Source organism: Patagioenas fasciata, chromosome 35 (assembly GCF_037038585.1).
Source record: "Patagioenas fasciata isolate bPatFas1 chromosome 35, bPatFas1.hap1, whole genome shotgun sequence".
NCBI lineage: Eukaryota > Metazoa > Chordata > Aves > Columbiformes > Columbidae > Patagioenas > Patagioenas fasciata.
Window position 1 is genome coordinate 3,285,258 of NC_092554.1, and position 23,134 is coordinate 3,308,391.

The following is a 23,134-nucleotide window of genomic DNA, read 5'->3' on the forward strand; positions in this document are numbered from 1 at the left end:
GGGGTCTGTGGGGTCTCTATGGGGTCTCTGTGGGTCTCTATGGGTCTCTGGGGGGTCTATGGGGTCTCTATGGGTCTCTGTGGGGTCTCTATGGGGTCTGTGGGGTCTCTATGGGGTCTCTATGGGTCTCTATGGGGTCTATGGGGTCTGGGGGGTCTCTATGGGGTCTATGGGGTCTCTATGGGGTCTGTGGGGTCTCTATGGGGTCTATGGGGTCTGTGGGGTCTCTATGGGTCTCTGTGGGGTCTATGGGGTCTCTATGGGGTCTATGGGGTCTGGGGGGTCTCTATGGGGTCTATGGGGTCTCTGTGGGGTCTATGGGGTCTCTATGGGGTCTATGGGGTCTGTGGGGTCTCTATGGGGTCTATGGGGTCTGTGGGGTCTCTATGGGTCTCTGTGGGGTCTATGGGGTCTCTATGGGTCTCTATGGGGTCTCTATGGGTCTCTGTGGGTCTCTGTGGGTCTGTGTGTCACTGTGGGTCTGTCACGATGTGTCCGTGTGTCCTGCGGGGTAAGGGTGGAACTGAAATGGGAACAGGACCCTGTGTGTCTGTCCGTCCGTCTGTTGTGTGTCCGTCTGTCCATAGGGTGAAGGTGGAGCTGAAGCAGGAACAGAGCCCCTGTGTCCGTGTGTCCGTGTGTCTGTGTGTCCGTGTGTCCCACGGTGTCCGTGTGTCCGTCCGTAGGGTGAAGGCGCAGCTCAAGCAGGAGCAGGACCCGTGTGTCCGTGTGTCTGTGTCCGTGTGTCCCACGGTGTCCGTCTGTCCGTCCGTAGGGTGAAGGCGCAGCTCAAGCAGGAGCAGGACCCGTGTGTCCGTGTGTCTGTGTCCGTGTGTCCCACGGTGTCCGTGTGTCCGTCCGTAGGGTGAAAGCTGAGCTCAAGCAGGAGCAGGACCCGTGTGTCCGTGTGTCTGTGTCCGTGTGTCTGTGTCCGTGTGTCCCACGGTGTCTGTGTGTCCGTCCGTAGGGTGAAGGCGGAGCTCAAGCAGGAGCAGGACCCGTGTGTCCGTGTGTCTGTGTCCGTGTGTCCCACGGTGTCCGTGTGTCCCACGGTGTCCGTGTGTCCGTCCGTAGGGTGAAGGCGGAGCTCAAGCAGGAGCAGGACCCGTGTGTCCGTGTGTCCCACGGTGTCCGTCTGTCCGTCCGTAGGGTGAAGGCGGAGCTCAAGCAGGAGCAGGACCCGTGTGTCCGTGTGTCTGTGTCCGTGTGTCCCACGGTGTCCGTGTGTCCGTCCGTAGGGTGAAGGCGGAGCTCAAGCAGGAGCAGGACCCGTGTGTCCGTGTGTCCCACGGTGTCCGTGTGTCCGTCCGTAGGGTGAAGGCGCAGCTCAAGCAGGAGCAGGACCCGTGTGTCCGTGTGTCCCACGGTGTCCGTGTGTCCGTCCGTAGGGTGAAGGCGGAGCTCAAGCAGGAGCAGGACCCGTGTGTCCGTGTGTCTGTGTCCGTGTGTCCCACGGTGTCCGTGTGTCCGTCCGTAGGGTGAAGGCGCAGCTCAAGCAGGAGCAGGACCCGTGTGTCCGTGTGTCCCACGGTGTCCGTGTGTCCGTCCGTAGGGTGAAGGCGCAGCTCAAGCAGGAGCAGGACCCGTGTGTCCGTGTGTCTGTGTCCGTGTGTCTGTGTCCGTGTGTCCCACGGTGTCCGTGTGTCCGTCCGTAGGGTGAAGGCGGAGCTCAAGCAGGAGCAGGACCCGTGTGTCCGTGTGTCTGTGTCCGTGTGTCCCACGGTGTCCGTGTGTCCGTCCGTAGGGTGAAGGCGGAGCTCAAGCAGGAGCAGGACCCGTGTGTCCGTGTGTCTGTGTCCGTGTGTCCCACGGTGTCCGTGTGTCCGTCCGTAGGGTGAAGGCGGAGCTCAAGCAGGAGCAGGACCCGTGTGTCCGTGTGTCCCACGGTGTCCGTGTGTCCCACGGTGTCCGTCTGTCCGTCCGTAGGGTGAAAGCTGAGCTCAAGCAGGAGCAGGACCCGTTCCGGCGCCAGGTGCTGGACGGGCGGCAGCAGGCGCTGAAGGTCAGCGCCAACTCGGTCTACGGCTTCACCGGGGCGCAGGCGGGGAGGCTGCCCTGCCTGCCCATATCGCAGGTGAGACCCACAGCGACCCATAGAGACCCATAGAGACCCACATCCCCCCATAGAGACCATAGAGACCCATAGAGACCGTAGAGACCATAGAGACCATAGACACCCACAGCCCCACAGCTTCACTGGGGCGCAGGCGGGGAGGCTGCCCTGCCTGCCCATAGCGCAGGTGAGACCCACAGCGACCCACACCTGCCCCATAGCGACCCACATCCCCCCGTAGAGACCATAGAGACCCATAGAGACCATAGAGACCATAGACACCCACAGCCCCACATCCCCCCGTAGAGACCATAGAGACCCATAGAGACCATAGACACCCACAGCCCCACGGCTTCACCGGGGCGCAGGCGGGGAGGCTGCCCTGCCTGCCCATATCGCAGGTGAGACCCACAGCGACCCATAGAGACCCATAGAGACCCATGGAGACCATAGAGACCCATAGAGACACACATCGCCCCATTGAGACCATAGAGACCCATAGAGACCACAGAGACCATAGACACCCACAGCCCCACAGCTTCACCGGGGCGCAGGCGGGGAGGCTGCCCTGCCTGCCCATAGCGCAGGTGAGACCCACAGCGACCCACAGCGACCCATAGAGACCCACAGCGACCCATAGAGACCCATAGAGACACACATCCCCCCATAGAGACCATAGAGACCCATAGAGACCATAGAGACCATAGACACCCACAGCCCCACGGCTTCACCGGGGCGCAGGCGGGGAGGCTGCCCTGCCTGCCCATATCGCAGGTGAGACCCACAGCGACCCACACCTGCCCCATAGCGACCCACATCCCCCCGTAGAGACCATAGAGACCCATAGAGACCATAGACACCCACAGCCCCCCATAGAGACCATAGAGACCCATAGAGACCATCGAGACCATAGACACCCACAGCCCCACGGCTTCACCGGGGCGCAGGCGGGGAGGCTGCCCTGCCTGCCCATAGCGCAGGTGAGACCCATAGAGACCCACTGACCCATAGAGACCCATAGAGACACACATCCCCCCATAGAGACCATAGAGACCCATGGAGACCCATAGAGACACACATCCCCCCATTGAGACCATAGAGACCCATGGAGACCCATAGAGACCATAGACACCCACAGCCCCACGGCTTCACCGGGGCGCAGGCGGGGAGTCTGCCCTGCCTGCCCATATCGCAGGTGAGACCCACAGCGACCCACAGCGACCCATAGAGACCCATAGAGACCCATGGAGACCATAGAGACCCATAGAGACACACATCCCCCCATTGAGACCATAGAGACCCATAGAGACCCATTGAGACCATAGAGACCATAGACACCCACAGCCCCACAGCTTCACCGGGGTGCAGGCGGGGAGGCTGCCCTGCCTGCCCATAGCGCAGGTGAGACCCATAGAGACCCATAGAGACCCACAGCGACCCACAGCGACCCATAGAGACCCATGGAGACCATAGAGACCATAGACACCCACAGCCCCCCGTAGAGACCATAGAGACCCATAGAGACCATAGACACCCACAGCCCCACAGCTTCACCGGGGCGCAGGCGGGGAGGCTGCCCTGCCTGCCCATAGCGCAGGTGAGACCCACAGCGACCCATAGAGACACATAGAGACCCATGGAGACCATAGAGACCCATAGAGACACACATCCCCCCATAGAGACCCATAGAGACCATAGACACCCACAGCCCCACGGCTTCACCGGGGCGCAGGCGGGGAGGCTGCCCTGCCTGCCCATATCGCAGGTGAGACCCATAGAGACCCATAGAGACCCACAGCGACCCACAGCGACCCATAGAGACCCATAGAGACACACATCCCCCCACTGAGACCATAGAGACCCATAGAGACCATAGACACCCACAGCCCCACAGCTTCACTGGGGCGCAGGCGGGGAGGCTGCCCTGCCTGCCCATAGCGCAGGTGAGACCCACAGCGACCCACAGCGACCCATAGAGACCCATAGAGACCCATAGAGACCCACATCCCCCCATTGAGACCATAGAGACCCATAGCGACCCACATCCCCCCATAGAGACCATAGAGACCCAGAGCCCCATGGCTTCACTGGGGCGCAGGCCAGGCGGCTGCCATGTCTGCCCATAGCGCAGGTGAGACCCATAGAGACCCATAGCGACCCATAGAGACCCACAGAGACCCATAGCGACCCACACCCCCCCATAGAGACACATAAAGACCCATAGCGACCCATGTCCCCCCATGTCTCCTTGTCCTCATGTCCCCATATCTCCCCCTGTCCCCATATTCCCCCATATCCCCATGTCCCCATATCTCCCCATGTCCCCATATCCCCCTGTGTCCCCTCCATGTCCCCCCACATCCCCCATGTCCCCAATGTCCCCCTGTGTCCCCTCCATGTCCCCCCACATCCCCCATGTCCCCAATGTCCCCCTGTGTCCCCTCCATGTCCCCCCACATCCCCCATGTCCCCAATGTCCCCCTGTGTCCCCTCCATGTCCCCCCACATCCCCCATGTCCCCAATGTCCCCCTGTGTCCCCTCCATGTCCCCCCACATCCCCCATGTCCCCAATGTCCCCCTGTGTCCCCTCCATGTCCCCCCACATCCCCCATGTCCCCATATCCCCCTGTGTCCCCTCCATGTCCCCCCACATCCCCCATGTCCCCAATGTCCCCCTGTGTCCCCTCCATGTCCCCCCACATCCCCCATGTCCCCAATATCCCCCTGTGTCCCCTCCATGTCCCCCCACATCCCCCATGTCCCCAATGTCCCCCTGTGTCCCCTCCATGTCCCCCCACATCCCCCATGTCCCCAATGTCCCCCTGTGTCCCCTCCATGTCCCCGATGTCCCCCAATGTCCCCAATGTCCCCCTGTGTCTCCCCATGTCCCCATATCCCCCTGTGTCCCCTCCATGTTCCCGTGTCCCCATGTCCCCATATCCCCCTGTGTCCCCATATCTCCCAATGTCCCTCGTGTCCCCCATATCCCTGATGTCCCCAATGTCCCCATATCCCAATGATGTCCCCGCAATGTCCCCGATGTCCCCCAATGTCCCCAATGTCCCCGATGTCCCCAGAGCGTCACAGGATTCGGGCGGCAGATGATCGAGCAGACAAAGCAGCTGGTGGAGAGCAAGTACAGCCTGGCTCAGGGGTTCAGCGCCGACGCCAAGGTACGGGGGGGTTTTGGGGTCCCCGGGAGGTTTTGGGGGGTCCCCGAGGGTCCCCAGGGCTCTCATGAGGGTCCCCAGAGGTTTTCGGGGCGATTTGGAGTTTTTTTGGGGGGTTTTAGGGGGTTCTGGGGGGTTCAGGTGTCCCCAGGATGGTGAATACCCCCTGGCCCAGGGTTGTTTCCAATGGGAAGATTTGGGGGTACAGGGGGGTTTTTGGGGTTCTGGAGGTTTTGGGGGGGCCCTGAGGGTCCCCAGGGCTCTTGTGAGGGTCCCCAGAGGTTTTTGGGGTGATTTGGGGTTTTTTTTGAGGGGTTTTAGGGGGTTTTGGGGGGTTCAGGTGTCCCCAGGATGGTGAATACCCCCCTGGCCCAGGGTTGTTTCCAATGGGAAGATTTGGGGGTACAGGGGGGTTTTTGGGGTTCTGGAGGTTTTGGGGGGGCCCTGAGGGTCCCCAGGGCTCTTGTGAGGCTCCCCAGAGGTTTTGGGGGCAATTTGGGGTGTTTTGGGGGGTTTTCAGGGGCTTTTGGGGGGTTCAGGTGTCCCCAGGATGGTGAATACCCCCCTGGCCCAGGGTTGTTTCCAATGGGAAGATTTGGGGGTACGGGGGGGTTTTGGGGTCCCCAGGGGGATTTGGGGGGGCCCTGAGGGTACCCGGAAGGGTCCCCAGGGGGACTTGGGGGGTTTGGGGTGATTTTGGGTCAATTCTGCGTGGATTTTGGTTCATTTTGGGTGAATTCTGGGTCGATTTTGGGTGGATTTTGGGTTGGTTTTGGGGTGTCCCCAGCAATGTCCCCAATGTCCCCCCAGGTGTTCTATGGGGACACGAACCCCAGGATGTGTCACCTGGGGGGGTCTTGGTGGCCGTGGGGGTTTCGGTCCATTTGGGTTGATTTGGGTTGATTTTGGTTGGATTTGGGTGGATTTTGGTTGGATTTGGGTGGATTTTGGGTTGATTTTGGGGTGTCCCCAATGATGTCCCCAATGTCCCCCCAGGTGTTCTATGGGGACACGAACCCCAGGATGTGTCACCCGGGGGGGGTCTTGGTGGCCGTGGGGGTTTCGGTCCATTTGGGTTGATTTGGGTTGATTTGGGTTGATTTTGGTTGGATTTGGGTGGATTTTGGTTGGATTTGGGTGGATTTTGGGTGGATTTTGGGTTGGTTTTGGGGTGTCCCCAGCAATGTCCCCAATGTCCCCCCAGGTGTTCTATGGGGACACGAACCCCAGGATGTGTCACCCAGGGGGGTCTCGGTGGCCATGGGGGTTGGGTCCATTAGGGTTGATTTGGGTTGGATTTGGGTGGATTTTGGTTGGATTTGGGTGGATTTTGGGGGGTTTTGGGGTGTCCCCAATGATGTCCCCAATGTCCCCCCAGGTGTTCTATGGGGACACGAACCTCAGGATGTGTCACCTGGGGGGGTCTTGGTGGCCATGGGGGTTTGGGTCCATTTGGGTTGATTTTGGTTGGATTTGGGTTGATTTGGGTTGGATTTAGGTGGATTTTGGGTTGATTTTGGGGTGTCCCCAGCAATGTCCCCAATGTCCCCCCAGGTGTTCTATGGGGACATGAACCCCAGGATGTGTCACCTGGGGGGGTCTTGGTGGCCGTGGGGGTTTCGGTCCATTTGGGTTGATTTGGGTTGATTTTGGTTGGATTTGGGTGGATTTTGGTTGGATTTGGGTGGATTTTGGGGGGTTTTGGGTGGATTTTGGGGGGTTTTGGGTTGGTTTTGGGGTGTCCCCAGCAATGTCCCCAATGTCCCCCCAGGTGTTCTATGGGGACACGAACCCCAAGATGTGTCACCTGGGGGGGTCTCGTTGGCCGTGGGGGTTTGGGTCCATTTGGGTTGATTTTGGTTGGATTTGGGTGGATTTTGGTTGGATTTGGGTGGATTTTGGGTTGGTTTTGGGGTGTACCCAATGATGTCCCCAATGTCCCCCCAGGTGTTCTATGGGGACACGAACCCCAGGATGTGTCACCTGGGGGGGGTCTCGGTGGCCATGGGGGTTGGGTCCATTAGGGTTGATTTTGGTTGGATTTGGGTGGATTTTGGTTGGATTTGGGTGGATTTTGGTTGGATTTGGGTGGATTTTGGGGGGTTTTGGGGTGTACCCAATGATGTCCCCAATGTCCCCCCAGGTGTTCTATGGGGACACGAACCCCAGGATGTGTCACCTGGGGGGGTCTCGGTGGCCATGGGGGTTGGGTCCATTAGGGTTGATTTTGGTTGGATTTGGGTGGATTTTGGTTGGATTTGGGTGGATTTTGGGTTGGTTTTGGTGCGTTTTGGGGTGTCCCCAGCGATGTCCCCGCTGGTGTCCCCCCAGGTGGTCTATGGGGACACGGACTCGGTGATGTGTCACCTGGGGGGGGTCTCGGTGGCCGAGGCCATGGCCCTGGGCCGGGAAGCGGCCGCTTGGGTGTCCGGGCACTTCCCCCCCCCCATCCGCCTGGAGTTCGAGAAGGTACCAAAATGACCCAAAACGGCCCAAAACGGCACCTGGGGGGGGGGCGAGGGGTCCCCAGTGTCACCGAGGGGTCCCCATTGTCCCCAGGGTGTCACCAGTGTCCCCAGGGTGTCCCCAAGGGGTCCCCAGTGTCACCAGGGGGTCCCCAGTGTCCTCAAGGGGTCCCAATATCACCAAGGGGTCCCCAGGGGGTCCCCATTGTCACCAAGGGGTCCCCATTGTCACCAGGGTGTCACCAGTGTCCCCAGGGTGTCCCCAAGGGGTCCCCATTGTCTCCAGGGTGTCACCAGTGTCCCCAGGGTGTCCCCAAGGGGTCCCCATTGTCACCAGGGGGTCCCCATTGTCCCTAGGGTGTCACCAGTGTCCCCAGGCTGTCCCCAAGGGGTCCCCATTGTCCTCAAGGGGTCCCCATTGTCACCAGGGGGTCCCCATTGTCCCCAGGGTGTCACCAGTGTCCCCAGGGTGTCCCCAAGGGGTCCCCAGTGTCACCAGGGGGTCCCCAGTGTCCTCAAGGGGTCCCAATATCACCAAGGGGTCCCCAGGGGGTCCCCATTGTCACCAAGGGGTCCCCATTGTCTCTAGGGTGTCACCAGTGTCCCCAAGGGGTCCCCATTGTCACCAAGGGGTCCCCATTGTCTCTAGGGTGTCACCAGTGTCCCCAGGCTGTCCCCAAGGGGTCCCCATTGTCACCAAGGGGTCCCCATTGTCCCCAGGGTGTCCCCAAGGGGTCCCCATTGTCACCAAGGGGTCCCCATTGTCCCCAGGCTGTCCCCAAGGGGTCCCCAGTGTCACCAAGGGGTCCCCATTGTCCCCAGGGTGTCCCCAAGGGGTCCCCAGGGTGTCCCCAAGGGGTCCCCAGTGTCCTCAAGGGGTCCCCATTGTCCCCAGGGTGTCCCCAAGGGGTCCCCAGTGTCACCAAGGGGTCCCCATTGTCCCCAGGGTGTCCCCAAGGGGTCCCCAGTGTCCCCAAGGGGTCCCCATTGTCCCCAGGGTGTCCCCAAGGGGTCCCCATTGTCACCAGGGGGTCCCTGTGCCCACAAAGGAGAGGGGGATCCCCATATGTCTCCATTGTCCCCAGGGTGTCCCCGAGGGGTCCCCGGTGTCCCCAAGGGGTCCCCAGTGTCACCAAGGGGTCTCCATTGTCACCAAGGTGTCACCAGGGGGTTCCTGTGTCCCCAAGGGGTTCCCGTGTCACCAATGGTGTCCCTGTGGTGTCCCCATGATGTCCCCACGGTGTTCCCATGATGTCCCCATGTCCCTGTGGTGTCCCCACGGTGTCCCCATGGTGTCCCCGTGTCCCTGTGGTGTCCCCATGATATCCCCACGGTGTCCCCATGCTGTCCCCATGTCCCAGGTGTACTGGCCGTACCTGCTGATCAGCAAGAAGCGTCCTGTGGTGTCCCCGTGGTGTCCCCATGTCCCCGTGATGTGTCCCCATGCTGTCCCCATGATGTCCCCATGTCCCCATGATGTCCCCATGATGTCCCCATGCTGTCCCCATGCTGTCCCCATGTCCCAGGTGTACTGGCCGTACCTGCTGATCAGCAAGAAGTGTCCTGGGGTGTCCCTGTGGTGTCCCCATGCTGTCCCCATGTCCCCGTGATGTGTCCCCATGCTGTCCCCATGCTGTCCCCATGTCCCCGTGATGTGTCCCCATGCTGTCCCCATGCTGTCCCCATGTCCCAGGTGTACTGGCCGTACCTGCTGATCAGCAAGAAGCGTCCTGTGGTGTCCCCGTGGTGTCCCCATGTCCCCGTGATGTGTCCCCATGCTGTCCCCATGATGTCCCCATGTCCCCATGATGTCCCCATGATGTCCCCATGCTGTCCCCATGCTGTCCCCATGTCCCAGGTGTACTGGCCGTACCTGCTGATCAGCAAGAAGCGTCCTGTGGTGTCCCTATGGTGTCCCCATGCTGTCCCCATGTCCCCATGCTGTCCCCATGCTGTCCCCATGATGTCACTGTGATGTCCCCATGCTGTCCCCACGCTGTCCCCAGGTGTACTGGCCGTACCTGCTGATCAGCAAGAAGCGTCCTGGGGTGTCCCTGGGGTGTCGCCATGCTGTCCCCATGTCCCCGTGATGTGTCCCCATGATGTCCCCGTGATGTCCCCATGCTGTCCCCATGTCCCCGTGATGTGTCCCCATGATGTCCCCGTGATGTCCCCATGCTGTCCCCATGTCCCCGTGATGTGTCCCCATGCTGTCCCCATGATGTCACCGTGATGTCCCCATGCTGTCCCTATGTCCCCATGCTGTCCCCATGATGTCACCGTGATGTCCCCATGCTGTCCCCATGATGTCCCCATGTCCCAGGTGTACTGGCCGTACCTGCTGATCAGCAAGAAGTGTCCTGGGGTGTCCCTGTGGTGTCCCCATGCTGTCCCCATGTCCCCGTGATGTGTCCCCATGCTGTCCCCATGCTGTCCCCATGTCCCCGTGATGTGTCCCCATGCTGTCCCCATGCTGTCCCCGTGATGTCACCGTGATGTCCCCATGCTGTCCCCATGTCCCAGGTGTACTGGCCGTACCTGCTGATCAGCAAGAAGCGTCCTGGGGTGTCCCCGTGGTGTCCCCATGCTGTCCCCATGTCCCCGTGATGTGTCCCCATGCTGTCCCCATGTCCCCATGCTGTCCCCATGCTGTCCCCATGCTGTCCCCATGATGTCACCGTGATGTCCCCATGCTGTCCCCATGCTGTCCCCATGTCCCCGTGATGTGTCCCCATGCTGTCCCCATGATGTCCCCATGTCCCCATGATGTCCCCATGCTGTCCCCATGCTGTCCCCATGATGTCCCCATGTCCTCATGATGTCCCCATGATGTCCCCATGCTGTCCCCATGCTGTCCCCATGTCCCAGGTGTACTGGCCGTACCTGCTGATCAGCAAGAAGCGTCCTGGGGTGTCCCTGTGGTGTCCCCATGCTGTCCCCATGTCCCCGTGATGTGTCCCCATGCTGTCCCCATGATGTCATCGTGATGTCCCCATGCTGTCCCCATGTCCCAGGTGTACTGGCCGTACCTGCTGATCAGCAAGAAGCGCTACGCGGGTTTGTGCTTCTCGTCGTCCCCCGATGTCCCCGACAAGCTGGACTGCAAGGGGCTGGAGGCCGTGCGCAGGGACAACTGTCCCCTGGCTGCCAACCTGGTGACGTCGTGTCTGAGACGGATCCTGCTGCACAGGTACGGACACACGGACACAGACAGACACACAGACAGACACACAGACAGACACACAGACAGACACACAGACACACAGGGACACAGACAGACACACAGACACACAAACAGACACACAGACACAACTGTCCCCTGGCTGCCAACCTGGTGACATCGTGTCTGAGACGGATCCTGCTGCACAGGTACGGACAGACGGACACACACGGACACACCGACACACAGGGACACACAGACAGACACACAGGGACACACAGACACAACTGTCCCCTGGCTGCCCAGGGACTCCATAGGACAACATGGGGTGCCGTGGGGGGCCATGGGGTTTTTGGGGGTGCCCCTCACCCCATGTTCCCCCAGGGACCCGCAGGGGGCGCTGTCCCTCGCGCGGGCCGCCATCGCCGACCTGCTGTGGGGGGGCGGTGGTTTCGGGGTCCCCTCACCCCATGTCTGTCCCCAGGGACCCCATAGGACAACATGGGGGTGCGGTGGGGGTTTCGGGGTCCCCTCACCCCCTGTTTTCCCCAGGGACCCGCAGGGGGCGCTGTCCCTCGCGTGGGCCGCCATCGCCGACTGCTGTGGGGGGGCGGTGGTTTCGGGGTCCCCTCACCCCATGTCTGTCCCCAGGGACCCCATAGGACAACATGGGGGTGCCGTGGGGGTTTCGGGGTCCCCTCACCCCGTGTCTGTCCCCAGGGACCCCATAGGACAACATGGGGTGACAGGGACCCCATAGGACGACATGGGTGCCATGGGGGTGCGGTGGGGGTTTGGGGGTGCCCCTCACCCCGTGTCTGTCCCCAGGGACCCCATAGGACAACATGGGGGTGCCGTGGGGGTTTCGGGGTCCCCTCACCCCGTGTCTGTCCCCAGGGACCCCATAGGACAACATGGGGGTGCGGTGGGGGTTTCGGGGTCCCCCTCACCCCGTGTCTGTCCGCAGGGACCCGCAGGGGGCGCTGTCCCTGGCGCGGGCCGCCATCGCGGACCTGCTGTGCCAGCGCGTGGACCTGTCCCAGCTCGTCATCACCAAGGAGCTCACGCGGGCGGCCGCTGCCTACGCGGCCCCGCAGGCGCACGTGCGGCTGGCGCAGAGGTGGGACCCCCAACGGCCCCCCCGCGCCCCCAAACCGCCGCCACAACGGGGGGGTCCCCGCGCTCACAGCTCGTTAACAGCCAGGGGTTGATGAGGGCGACCGGGGCCTAGGTGGCACCACAGGCCTGGGTGGTCAAGAGGTGGGGACCCCAATAATAACACCCCAAAATGGCACCTAAAAGTGACCCCCCAAAGTGGGGACCTCAAAATGGGGACCCCCCTGTGCCCCCAAAACCGCCACCTCAAAATGGGGATCCCCCCTCTCATAGCTCGTTAACAGCCAGGGGTTAATGAGGGCGACCGGGGCCTAGGTGGCACCACAGGCCTGGGTGGCTGAGAGGTGGGGACCCCAAAAATGACACCTAAAAGTGACCCCCCAGTAATGACACCCCCATAATGGGGACCCCCATGTGCCCCCAAAACCGCCACCCCAACGGGGGGGTCCCCGCGCTCACAGCTCGTTAACAGCCAGGGGTTAATGAGGGCGACCGGGGCCTATGTGGCACCACAGGCCTGGGTGGCTGAGAGGTGGGGACCCCAAAAATGACACCTAAAAGTGACCCCCCAGTAATGACACCCCATAATGGGGACCCCCATGTGCCCCCAAAACCGCCACCCCAACGGGGGGGTCCCCGCTCTCATAGCTCGTTAACAGCGAGGGGTTAATGAGGGCGACCGGGGCCTATGTGGCACCACAGGCCTGGGTGGCTGAGAGGTGGGGACCCCAATAATAACACCCCAAAATGGCACCTAAAAGTGACCCCCCAATAATGACACCCCCATAATGGGGACCCCCATGTGTCCCCAAAACCGCCGCCCCAATGGGGGGGTCCCCGCTCTCATAGCTCGTTAACAGTGAGGGGTTAATGAGGGTGACCGGGGCCTATGTGGCACCGCAGGCCTGGGTGGCTGAGAGGTGGGGACCCCAAAAATGACACCTAAAAGTGACCCCCCAATAATGACACCCCCATAATGGGGACCCCCATGTGCCCCCAAAACCGCCGCCCCAATGGGGGGGTCCACGCGCTCACAGCTCGTTAACAGCCAGGGGTTAATGAGGGCGACCGGGGCCTATGTGGCACCGCAGGCCTGGGTGGTCAAGAGGTGGGGACCCTAAAATAGGGACCCCAAAATGACACCTAAACGTGACCCCCCAATAATGACACCCCCATAATGAGGACCCCCCTGTACCCCCAAAACTGCCGCCTCAAAATGGGGATCCCCCCGCTCACAGCTCGTTAACAGCGAGGGGTTAATGAGGGCGACCGGGGCCTATGTGGCACCACAGGCCTGGGTGGCTGAGAGGTGGGGACCCCAATAATAACACCCCAAAATAGCACCTAAAAGTGACCCCCCAATAATGACACCCCCATAATGGGGACCCCCATGTGTCCCCAAAACCGCCGCCCCAATGAGGGGGTCCCCGCGCTCACAGCTCGTTAACAGCCAGGGGTTAATGAGGGTGACCGGGGCCTAGGTGGCACCACAGGCCTGGGTGGTCAAGAGGTGGGGACCCCAATAATAACACCCCAAAATGGCACCTAAAAGTGACCCCCCAAAGTGGGGACCTCAAAATGGGGACCCCCATGTGCCCCCAAAACCGCCACCCCAACGGGGGGGTCCCTGCTCTCATAGCTCGTTAACAGCGAGGGTTTAATGAGGGCGACCGGGGCCTATGTGGCACCACAGGCCTGGGTGGCTGAGAGGTGGGGACCCCAATAATAACACCCCAAAATGGCACCTAAAAGTGACCCCCCAATAATGACACCCCCATAATGGGGACCCCCATGTGTCCCCAAAACCGCCGCCCCAATGGGGGGGTCCCCGCTCTCATAGCTCGTTAACAGTGAGGGGTTAATGAGGGTGACCGGGGCCTATGTGGCACCGCAGGCCTGGGTGGCTGAGAGGTGGGGACCCCAAAAATGACACCTAAAAGTGACCCCCCAATAATGACACCCCCATAATGGGGACCCCCATGTGCCCCCAAAACCGCCACCCCAATGGGGGGGTCCCTGCTCTCACAGCTCGTTAACAGCGAGGGGTTAATGAGGGCGACCGGGGCCTAGGTGGCACCACAGGCCTGGGTGGTCAAGAGGTGGGGACCCCAATAATAACACCCCAAAATGGCACCTAAAAGTGACCCCCCAAAGTGGGGACCTCAAAATGGGGACCCCCATGTGCCCCCAAAACCGCCGCCCCAATGGGGGGGTCCCCGCGCTCACAGCTCGTTAACAGCCAGGGGTTAATGAGGGTGACCGGGGCCTAGGTGGCCCACACAGGCCTGTGTGGTCAAGAGGTGGGGACCCTAAAATAGGGACCCCAAAATGACACCTAAAAGTGACCCCCCAATAATGACACCCCCATAATGAGGACCCCCCTGTACCCCCAAAACTGCCGCCTCAAAATGGGGATCCCCCCGCTCACAGCTCGTTAACAGCGAGGGGTTAATGAGGGCGACCGGGACCTATGTGGCACCACAGGACTGTGTAGATGGGAGGTGGGGACCCCAAAATGGGGACCCCAAAATGACACCTAAAAGTGACACCCCCAAAATGGGGACCTCAAATGGGACCCCCCCAAAGTGGGGACCCCATGCTGGGACCCCCAAATAGGCATCTTCAAGTAGGGACCCCAAAAGGGGGACCCCAAATGAGACCCCAAAATGGGGATCCTAAAATGGGGACCCCAAAAGTGACCCCAAACTGTCCCCTTTTGTCCCCAAAGTGGGGGGGTGGGGACAAGGCAGGGTGGGGGGTCCCCCCAAACGTGGGGTGTCCCCAACCCGGGGGTGTCCCCCCAAACGTGGGGGTGTTCCCAACCCAGGTGTCCCCCCCCCAAACATGGGGTGTCCCCCCCAAATGTGGGGGTGTCCCCAACCCGGGTGTCCCCCCCAAACGTGGGGTGTCCCCCCAAACGTGGGGTGTCCCCAACCCGGGTGTCCCCCCCAAAACGTGGGGTGTCCCCCCAAACGTGGGGGTGTCCCCAACCCGGGTGTCCCCCCCAAATGTGGGGTGTCCCCAACCCAGGTGTCCCCCCCAAACATGGGGTGTCCCCCCAAACGTGGGGGTGTCCCCAACCCAGGTGTCCCCCCAAACGTGGGGTGTCCCCCCAAACGTGGGGGTGTCCCCAACCCAGGTATCCCCCCCAAACGTGGGGTGTCCCCCCAAACGTGGGGGTGTCCCCAACCCAGGTGTCCCCCCCCAAATGTGGGGTGTCCCCCCAAACGTGGGGTGTCCCCCCAAACGTGGGGGTGTCCCCAACCCGGGGGTGTGCCCCCAAACGTGGGGTGTCCCCCCAAACGTGGGGGTGTCCCCAACCCGGGGGTGTCCCCCCAAACGTGGGGTGTCCCCCCAAACGTGGGGGTGTCCCCAACCCGGGTGTCCCCCCAGGATGCGCCAGCGCGACCCCGGCAGCGCCCCCGGGCTGGGCGACCGCGTCCCCTACGTCATTGTCACCGGGGTCAGGGGGGCAGCGGCCTACACCAAGTCTGAGGTGACAATGGGGACATGGGGGGGACAGGGGGGGATATGGGGGATATTGGGGGGACAGGGGGATTTGGGGACATGGGGGGATATGGGGGACATGGGGGATATGGGGACAGAGGGACATGGGGGATATGGGGGCAGTGAGATTTGGGGGGACAGGTGGACATTGGGGGGACAGAGGGACGGGGGATATTGAGGGGACGTGGGGGGACAGGGGAACATGGGGGGATGTGGGGGTATTGGGGACAGGGGGACATTGAGGAGGACAGGAGGACATGGAGGGGACAGGGGGACATGGGGGGATGTGGGGGTATTGGGGGCAGGGGGACATTGGGGGGGACAGGAGGACATGGAGGGGACAGGGGGACATGGGGGGATGTGGGGATATTGGGGACAGGGGGACATTGGGGGGGACAGGAGGACATGGGGGGACAGGGGGACATGGAGGGGACAGGAGGACATGGGGGGACATGGGGATATTGGGGACACTGGGGGGACAGGGGGATTTGGGGGGATATGGGGGCCATGGGGACATTGTGGGGGACATTGGGGTGTCAGGGGGTGCCAGGTTTGTCCTGGGGAAGACAATGGGGGACAATGGGGGACAGGGGGTGTTTGGGGGTGCCATTGGTGACAGTGGTGTCCCCAGGACCCCGTTGACACCCCAGAGCACGAGCTGCCCAGGGATGGGGACAATGGGTGATGGGGGGACAATGGACAACAATGGATAACAATGGGTGCCAGGGGGTGTCAAGGGGACATTAGGGGGTGCTGGGGGAGGTGACACCGGTGACATTGGTGATATTGGTGACAGTGATGCCCCAGGACCCCATTGACACCCCAGAGCATGAGCTGCCCAGGGATAGGGGACAATGGGTGACAATGGGTAACAATGGATAACAATGGGTGCCAGGGGGTGTCAAGGGGACATTAGGGGGTGCCGGGGGAGGTGACACCGGTGACATTGGTGATATTGGTGACAGTGATGCCCCAGGACCCCATTGACACCCCAGAGCACGAGCTGCCCAGGGATGGGGGACAATGGGTGACAATGGGTGATGGGGGGACAATGGATAGCAATGGATAACAGGGGGTGCCAGGGGGACGTTTGGGGTGCCGGGGGAGGTGACATCGGTGCCATTTGTGTCCCCAGGACCCCATCTATGCCCTGGAGCACAACCTGCCCATCGACACCCGGTATTACCTGGAGCAGCAGCTGGCCAAGCCGCTCCTCAGGATCTTCGAGCCCATCCTGGGCGAGGCTCGGGCCGAGAGCGAGCTGCTCAGTGAGAAACGACCCAAAACGACCCAAAATGCCCCAAAAACCACCCGAAATACCCCAAAAACCACCCCGGAAACCCCAAAAATGACCCAAAATACCCCTAAACACCCTGAGACCCCTGAGCCACCCTGGGCGAGGGATGGGCCAGGAGCGAGATGCTCTGGGAGAAACCGCCCAAAATCACCCAAAATGCCCCAAAAACGACCCAAAATACCACAAAAATGATCCAAAATACCCCAAAAACCACCCCGGAAACCCCCAAAATGACCCAAAATACCCCTAAACACCCTGAGACCCCTGAGCCACCCTGGGCGAGGGATGGGCCAGGAGCGAGATGCTTGGGGAGAAACCGCCCAAAATCACCCAAAATGCCCCAAAAACGACCCAAAATCACCCAAAAACGACCCAAAATACCACAAAAATGATCCAAAATACCCCAAAAACCACCCCGGAAACCCCAAAAATGACCCAAAATACCCCTAAACACCCTGAGGCCCCCTGAGCCACCCTGGGCGAGGGATGGGCCAGGAGCGAGATGCTCTGGGAGAAACCGCCCAAAATCACCCAAAATGCCCCAAAAACGACCCAAAATGCCCCAAAAACGACCCAAAATACCACAAAAATGATCCAAAATACCCCAAAAACCACCCCGGAAACCCCAAAAATGACCCAAAATACCCCTAAACACCCTGAGGCCCCCTGAGCCACCCTGGGCGAGGGATGGGCCAGGAGCGAGATGCTCTGGGAGAAACCGCCCAAAATGCCCCAAAAAACACCCAAAATGCCCCAAAATCACCCCAAAATACCCCCAAAATGACCCGAAATACCCCAAAAACCACCCCAGAAACCCCAAAAATGACCCAAAATACCCCTAAACACCCTGAGACCCCTGAGCCACCCTGGGCGAGGGATGGGCCAGGAGCGAGATGCTCTGGGAGAAACCGCCCAAAATCACCCAAAATGCCCCAAAAACGACCCAAAATACCACAAAAATGATCCAAAATACCCCAAAAACCACCCCGGAAACCCCCAAAATGACCCAAAATACCCCTAAACACCCTGAGACCCCTGAGCCACCCTGGGCGAGGGATGGGCCAGGAGCGAGATGCTTGGGGAGAAACCGCCCAAAATCACCCAAAATGCCCCAAAAACGACCCAAAATCACCCAAAAACGACCCAAAATACCACAAAAATGATCCAAAATACCCCAAAAACCACCCCGGAAACCCCAAAAATGACCCAAAATACCCCTAAACACCCTGAGGCCCCCTGAGCCACCCTGGGCGAGGGATGGGCCAGGAGCGAGATGCTCTGGGAGAAACCGCCCAAAATCACCCAAAATGCCCCAAAAACGACCCAAAATGCCCCAAAAACGACCCAAAATACCACAAAAATGATCCAAAATACCCCAAAAACCACCCCGGAAACCCCAAAAATGACCCAAAATACCCCTAAACACCCTGAGGCCCCCTGAGCCACCCTGGGCGAGGGATGGGCCAGGAGCGAGATGCTCTGGGAGAAACCGCCCAAAATGCCCCAAAAAACACCCAAAATGCCCCAAAATCACCCCAAAATACCCCCAAAATGACCCGAAATACCCCAAAAACCACCCCAGAAACCCCAAAAATGACCCAAAATACCCCTAAACACCCTGAGCCACCCTGGGCGAGGGATGGGCCAGGAGCGAGATGCTCTGGGAGAAACCGCCCAAAACCACCCAAAATACCCTAAAATCACTCCAAAATGACCCGAAATACCCCAAAAACCACCCCAGAAACCCCCAAAATGACCCAAAATACCCCTAAACACCCTGAGACCCCTGAGCCACCCTGGGCAAGGGACGGGCCCAATTTCCCCCCGAATTCCCCCCAAGTTCCCCCCAATTCCCCCCCAATATTCCCCCAGTTCCCCCCAATTTTCCCCCAAATCCCCCCCCAATTCCCCTCAATTCCCCCCAAATTTCCCCCAATTCCTCCCTCAATTCGCCCCTCAATTCCCACCCAAATTCCCCCCAAATCCCCCCATATTCCCCCCAAATTTCCCCCCAAATTTTCCCCAAATTTCCCCCTAAATCCCCCCAAGTTCCCTCCAAGTTCCCCCCAATTTCCCCCCCAATTTCTCCCCCCAATTCCCCCCCAATTCCCCCCTCAATTCGCCCCTCAATTCCCACCCAAATTCCCCCAAATCCCCCTAAATCCCCCCAAGTTCCCCCCAATTTCCACCCCAAATTCCCCTCAATTTCTCCCCCAATTTCCCCCCAATTTCCCCCCCAATTTCCCCCCAAATTCCCCCAATTCCCCCCATTTCTCCCCCCAATTCCCCCCATTTCTCCCCCCAATTCCCCCCCATTTCTGCCCCCATTTCTCCCCATATTTTCCCCAAATTCCCCCTAAATCCCCCCCAATCTCCCCCGTTTGCAGGGGGGGAGCACACGCGCTGCAAGCGGCTCCTGACGGCCACGCTGGGGGGGCTGCTCCCCTTCGCCACCAAGCGCAGCAGCTGCGTGGGGTGCAGGGCCCTGCTGCCCCACCACGGTGAGACCCCAGAACGGGACCCCAAACACCCCCGGGACCCCCAGAACCCCCACCAGGATTGGACCCCAAAACCCCCAGGATTGGGCCCCCCAAACCCCCAGGATTGGGCCCCAAAAACCCCCCAGGATCGGGCCCCCAAACCCCCAGGATCGGGCCCAAAACCCCCAGGATCGGGCCCAAGTCAGCCCAGGATTGGGCCCCAAAAATCCCTCAGGATCGGGCCCCAAAACCCCCCAGATCGGGCCCCAAAACCCCCAGGATCGGGCCCCAAAACCTCCAGGATCGGGCCCAAGTCAGCCCAGAATTGGGCCCCAAAACCCCCAGGATCGGGCCCCAAAATCCTGCAGGATTGGGACCCAAAACCCCCAGGATCGGGCCCAAGTCAGCCCAGGACTGGGCCCCAAAACCCTGCAGGATTGGGCCCAAAACCCCCAGGATCGGACCCCCCAAAACCCCCAGGATTGGGCCCCAAAACCTCCCAGGATCGGACCCCAAAGCCCCCCAGGATCGGGCCCAAAGGATCCCCAAATGGGCCCCAATTCACCCCTAAATTCACCCCCAATTCACCCCAAAATCACCTGCTGGGCGCTGCTGCCCCACCACGGTGAGACCCCAAAAATTGGGGGACCCCAAAATACCCCCCCCAGGGGCCCCAAAACCCCCCAGGATCGGGCCCAAATCAGCCCCAAGTGGACCCAAATTCACCCCCAAATCAGCCCCAAATGGACCCAATTCACCCCAAATTCAGCTGCCGGCTGCTGCTGCCCCACAGCGGGGGGACCCCAAAGATGGGGGGACCCCAAAATCCCCCCTGGGGACCCCAAAACCCCCCGGATCAGCCCCATTTCCCCCCCAGGCGCCGTCTGCGATTTCTGCCGGGAGCGCGAGTCCGAGCTCTACCAGAAAGAGGTGGGGGCCGGACGCCTGGGTCCGCTCTGCATGGGTCCCCCGAACTCCTGGGTCCCCCCCGAACTCCTGGGTCCCTCCTGGACTCCTGGGTCCCTCCCGAACTCCTGGGTCCCTCCCCGAACTCCTGGGTCCCCCGAACTCCTGGGTCCCCCCCAAACTCCTGGGTCCCCCTGAACTCCAATGTCCCCCGGATGCCTGGGTCCCTCCCGAACTCCTGGGTCCCCCCCAAACTCCTGGGTCCCCCTGAACTCCTGGGTCCCCCCCGAACTCCTGGGTCCCTCCCCGAACTCCTGGGTCCCTCCTGAACTCCTGGGTCCCCCCCAAACTCCTGGGTCCCTCCCGAACTCCTGGGTCCCCCCGAACTCCTGGGTCCCTCCCGAACTCCTGGGTCCCCCCTGAACTCCTGGGTCCCTCCCGAACTCCTGGGTCCCCCCGAACTCCTGGGTCCCCCTGAACTCCTGGGTCCCTCCCAAACTCCTGGGTCCCTCCCGAACTCCTGGGTCCCTCCCGAACTCCTGGGTCCCCCTGAACTCCAATGTCCCCCGGATGCCTGGGTCCCTCCTGGACTCCTGGGTCCCCCCCGAACTCCTGGGTCCCTCCCGAACTCCTGGGTCCCCCCCAAACTCCTGGGTCCCTCCTGAACTCCTGGGTCCCCCCCAAACTCCTGGGTCCCTCCTGAACTCCTGGGTCCCCCCGAACTCCTGGGTCCCTCCCGAACTCCTGGGTCCCCCCCGAACTCCTGTGTCCCCTGACCTCCCGTGTCCCCCCGGACGCCTGGGTCCCCCGGACGCCTGGGTCCCGCAGGTGCAGGAGCTGGCGGAGCTGGAGCGCAGTTTCTCGCGGCTCTGGACCCAATGCCAGCGCTGCCAGGGCTCCCTGCACCAGGACGTGCTCTGCGCCAGGTGACACCCGCGGCTCCCCCGTCACCCGTGTCACCCCCCGTGTCACCCCATGACACCCCGTGTCACCCCATATCACCCCATTGTCACCCCATGTCATCCCAGTGTCACTGCGTGTCACCCCATGTCACCCCATGTACCCCAGTGTCACCCTTTGTGTGTCACCCCCATGTCATCCCATGTCACCCCATGTAACCCCAGTGTCACCGCGTGTCACCCCATGTACCCCAGTGTCACCCTGTGTGTGTCACCCTGTGTCACCCCCATGTCATCCCATGTCCCCCCGTGTCACCCCATGTCATCCCAGTGTCACCGCATGTCACCCCATGTAACCCCAGTGTCACCACATGTCACCCCATGTACCCCAGTGTCACCCTGTGTGTGTCACCCTGTGTCACCCCCATGTCATCCCATGTCACCCCATGTCATCCCAGTGTCACCGCGTGTCACCCCATGTCACCCCATGTACCCCAGTGTCACCCTGTGTGTGTCACCCTGTGTCACCCCCATGTCATCCCATGTCCCCCCGTGTCACCCCATGTCATCCCAGTGTCACCGCGTGTCACCCCGTGTCACCCCATGTAACCCCAGTGTCACCGCATGTCACCCCATGTCACCCCATGTACCCCAGTGTCACCCTGTGTGTGTTACCCTGTGTCACCCCCATGTCATCCCATGTCACCCCATGTAACCCCAGTGTCACCGCGTGTCACCCCATGTCACCCCATGTACCCCAGTGTCACCCTTTGTGTGTCACCCTGTGTCACCCTCATGTCATCCCATGTCACCCCATGTCATCCCAGTGTCACCGCGTGTCACCCCATGTCACCCCATGTACCCCAGTGTCACCCTGTGTGTGTCACCCCGTGTCACCCTGTGTGTGTTACCCTGTGTCACCCCCATGTCATCCCATGCCCCCCTGTGTCACCCCATGTCATCCCAGTGTCACCGCGTGTCACCCCGTGTCACCCCATGTAACCCCAGTGTCACCCTGTGTGTGTTACCCTGTGTCACCCCATGTCATCCCATGTCACCCCATGTAACCCCAGTGTCACCGCGTGTCACCCCATGTCACCCCATGTACCCCAGTGTCACCCTGTGTGTGTTACCCTGTGTCACCCCCATGTCATCCCATGTCACCCCATGTAACCCCAGTGTCACTCTGTGTCACCCCATGTCACCCCATGTACCCCAGTGTCACCCTGTGTGTGTCACCCCGTGTCACCCCATGTACCCCCCATGTCACCCTTGTGTCACCCTGTGTCACCCACCCCACTGTCACCCTGTGTCACCCCTGTTGTCACCCTATGTCACCCCCATTGTTACCCAGTGTCACCCCACTGTCACCTTGTGTCACCCCCCATGTCACCCCGTGTCACCCCATGTAACCCCAATGTCACCCTGTGTCACCCAATGTCACCCCATGTACCTCAGTGTCATCCCATGTCACCCCAGTGTCACCCTGTGTGTGTCACCCCGTGTCACCCAGTGTCACTCAGTGTCACCCCATGTCACCGTATTGTCACCCCATGTACCCCAGTGTCACCCCCCGTGTCACCCACCCCATGTAACCCCAGTGTCCCCCATGTCACCCCATGTCACCCACCCAGTGTCACCCCATGTCACCCCCATGTCACCTCCGTGTCACCCCGTGTCACCCTGTGTCACCCCATATCATTCCAATGTCACCCCATTGTCACCCTGCATCACCCCAGTGTCACCCACCCCGTGTCACCCCATGTACCCCATGTCACCCTGTGTCACTCACCCGTGTCACCCATGTACCCCATGTCACCCAGTGTCACCCAAGTGTCACCCTGTGTCACTCCATTGTCACCCCATGTACCCCAGTGTCACCCCATTGTCACCCCGTGTCACCCATCCCGTGTCACCCTCTGTCACCCCATATCTCCCCCGTGTCACCCAATGTCACCCCAGTGTCACCTGTGTCACCCCAATGTCATCCCTTGCCACCCCATTGTCACCCCGTGTCACCCCAGTGTCACCCTGTGTCACCCTGTGTCACCCCATGTCACCCAGTGTCACCCACCCCATG

The 23,134-nt window shown here is 61.1% G+C and overlaps 1 protein-coding gene across 2 annotated transcripts in view; it reads left to right on the forward strand.

Moving 5' to 3' along the window:
• The window catches only part of POLD1 (DNA polymerase delta 1, catalytic subunit), a 53,975-nt gene that overhangs the window by 29,847 nt on the left and 994 nt on the right, over nt 1-23,134 (forward strand). For both annotated transcript variants that reach the window (XM_065859679.2, XM_071801130.1), the window contains 10 exons: nt 1,927-2,074; nt 5,132-5,227; nt 7,556-7,693; nt 10,704-10,879; nt 11,817-11,969; nt 15,359-15,461; nt 16,608-16,740; nt 19,157-19,270; nt 20,127-20,179; nt 20,984-21,081. In XM_065859679.2, coding sequence (XP_065715751.2) covers nt 1,927-2,074; nt 5,132-5,227; nt 7,556-7,693; nt 10,704-10,879; nt 11,817-11,969; nt 15,359-15,461; nt 16,608-16,740; nt 19,157-19,270; nt 20,127-20,179; nt 20,984-21,081 — 1,212 coding nt within the window. The remainder of the gene's footprint in view (nt 1-1,926; nt 2,075-5,131; nt 5,228-7,555; nt 7,694-10,703; nt 10,880-11,816; nt 11,970-15,358; nt 15,462-16,607; nt 16,741-19,156; nt 19,271-20,126; nt 20,180-20,983; nt 21,082-23,134) is intronic.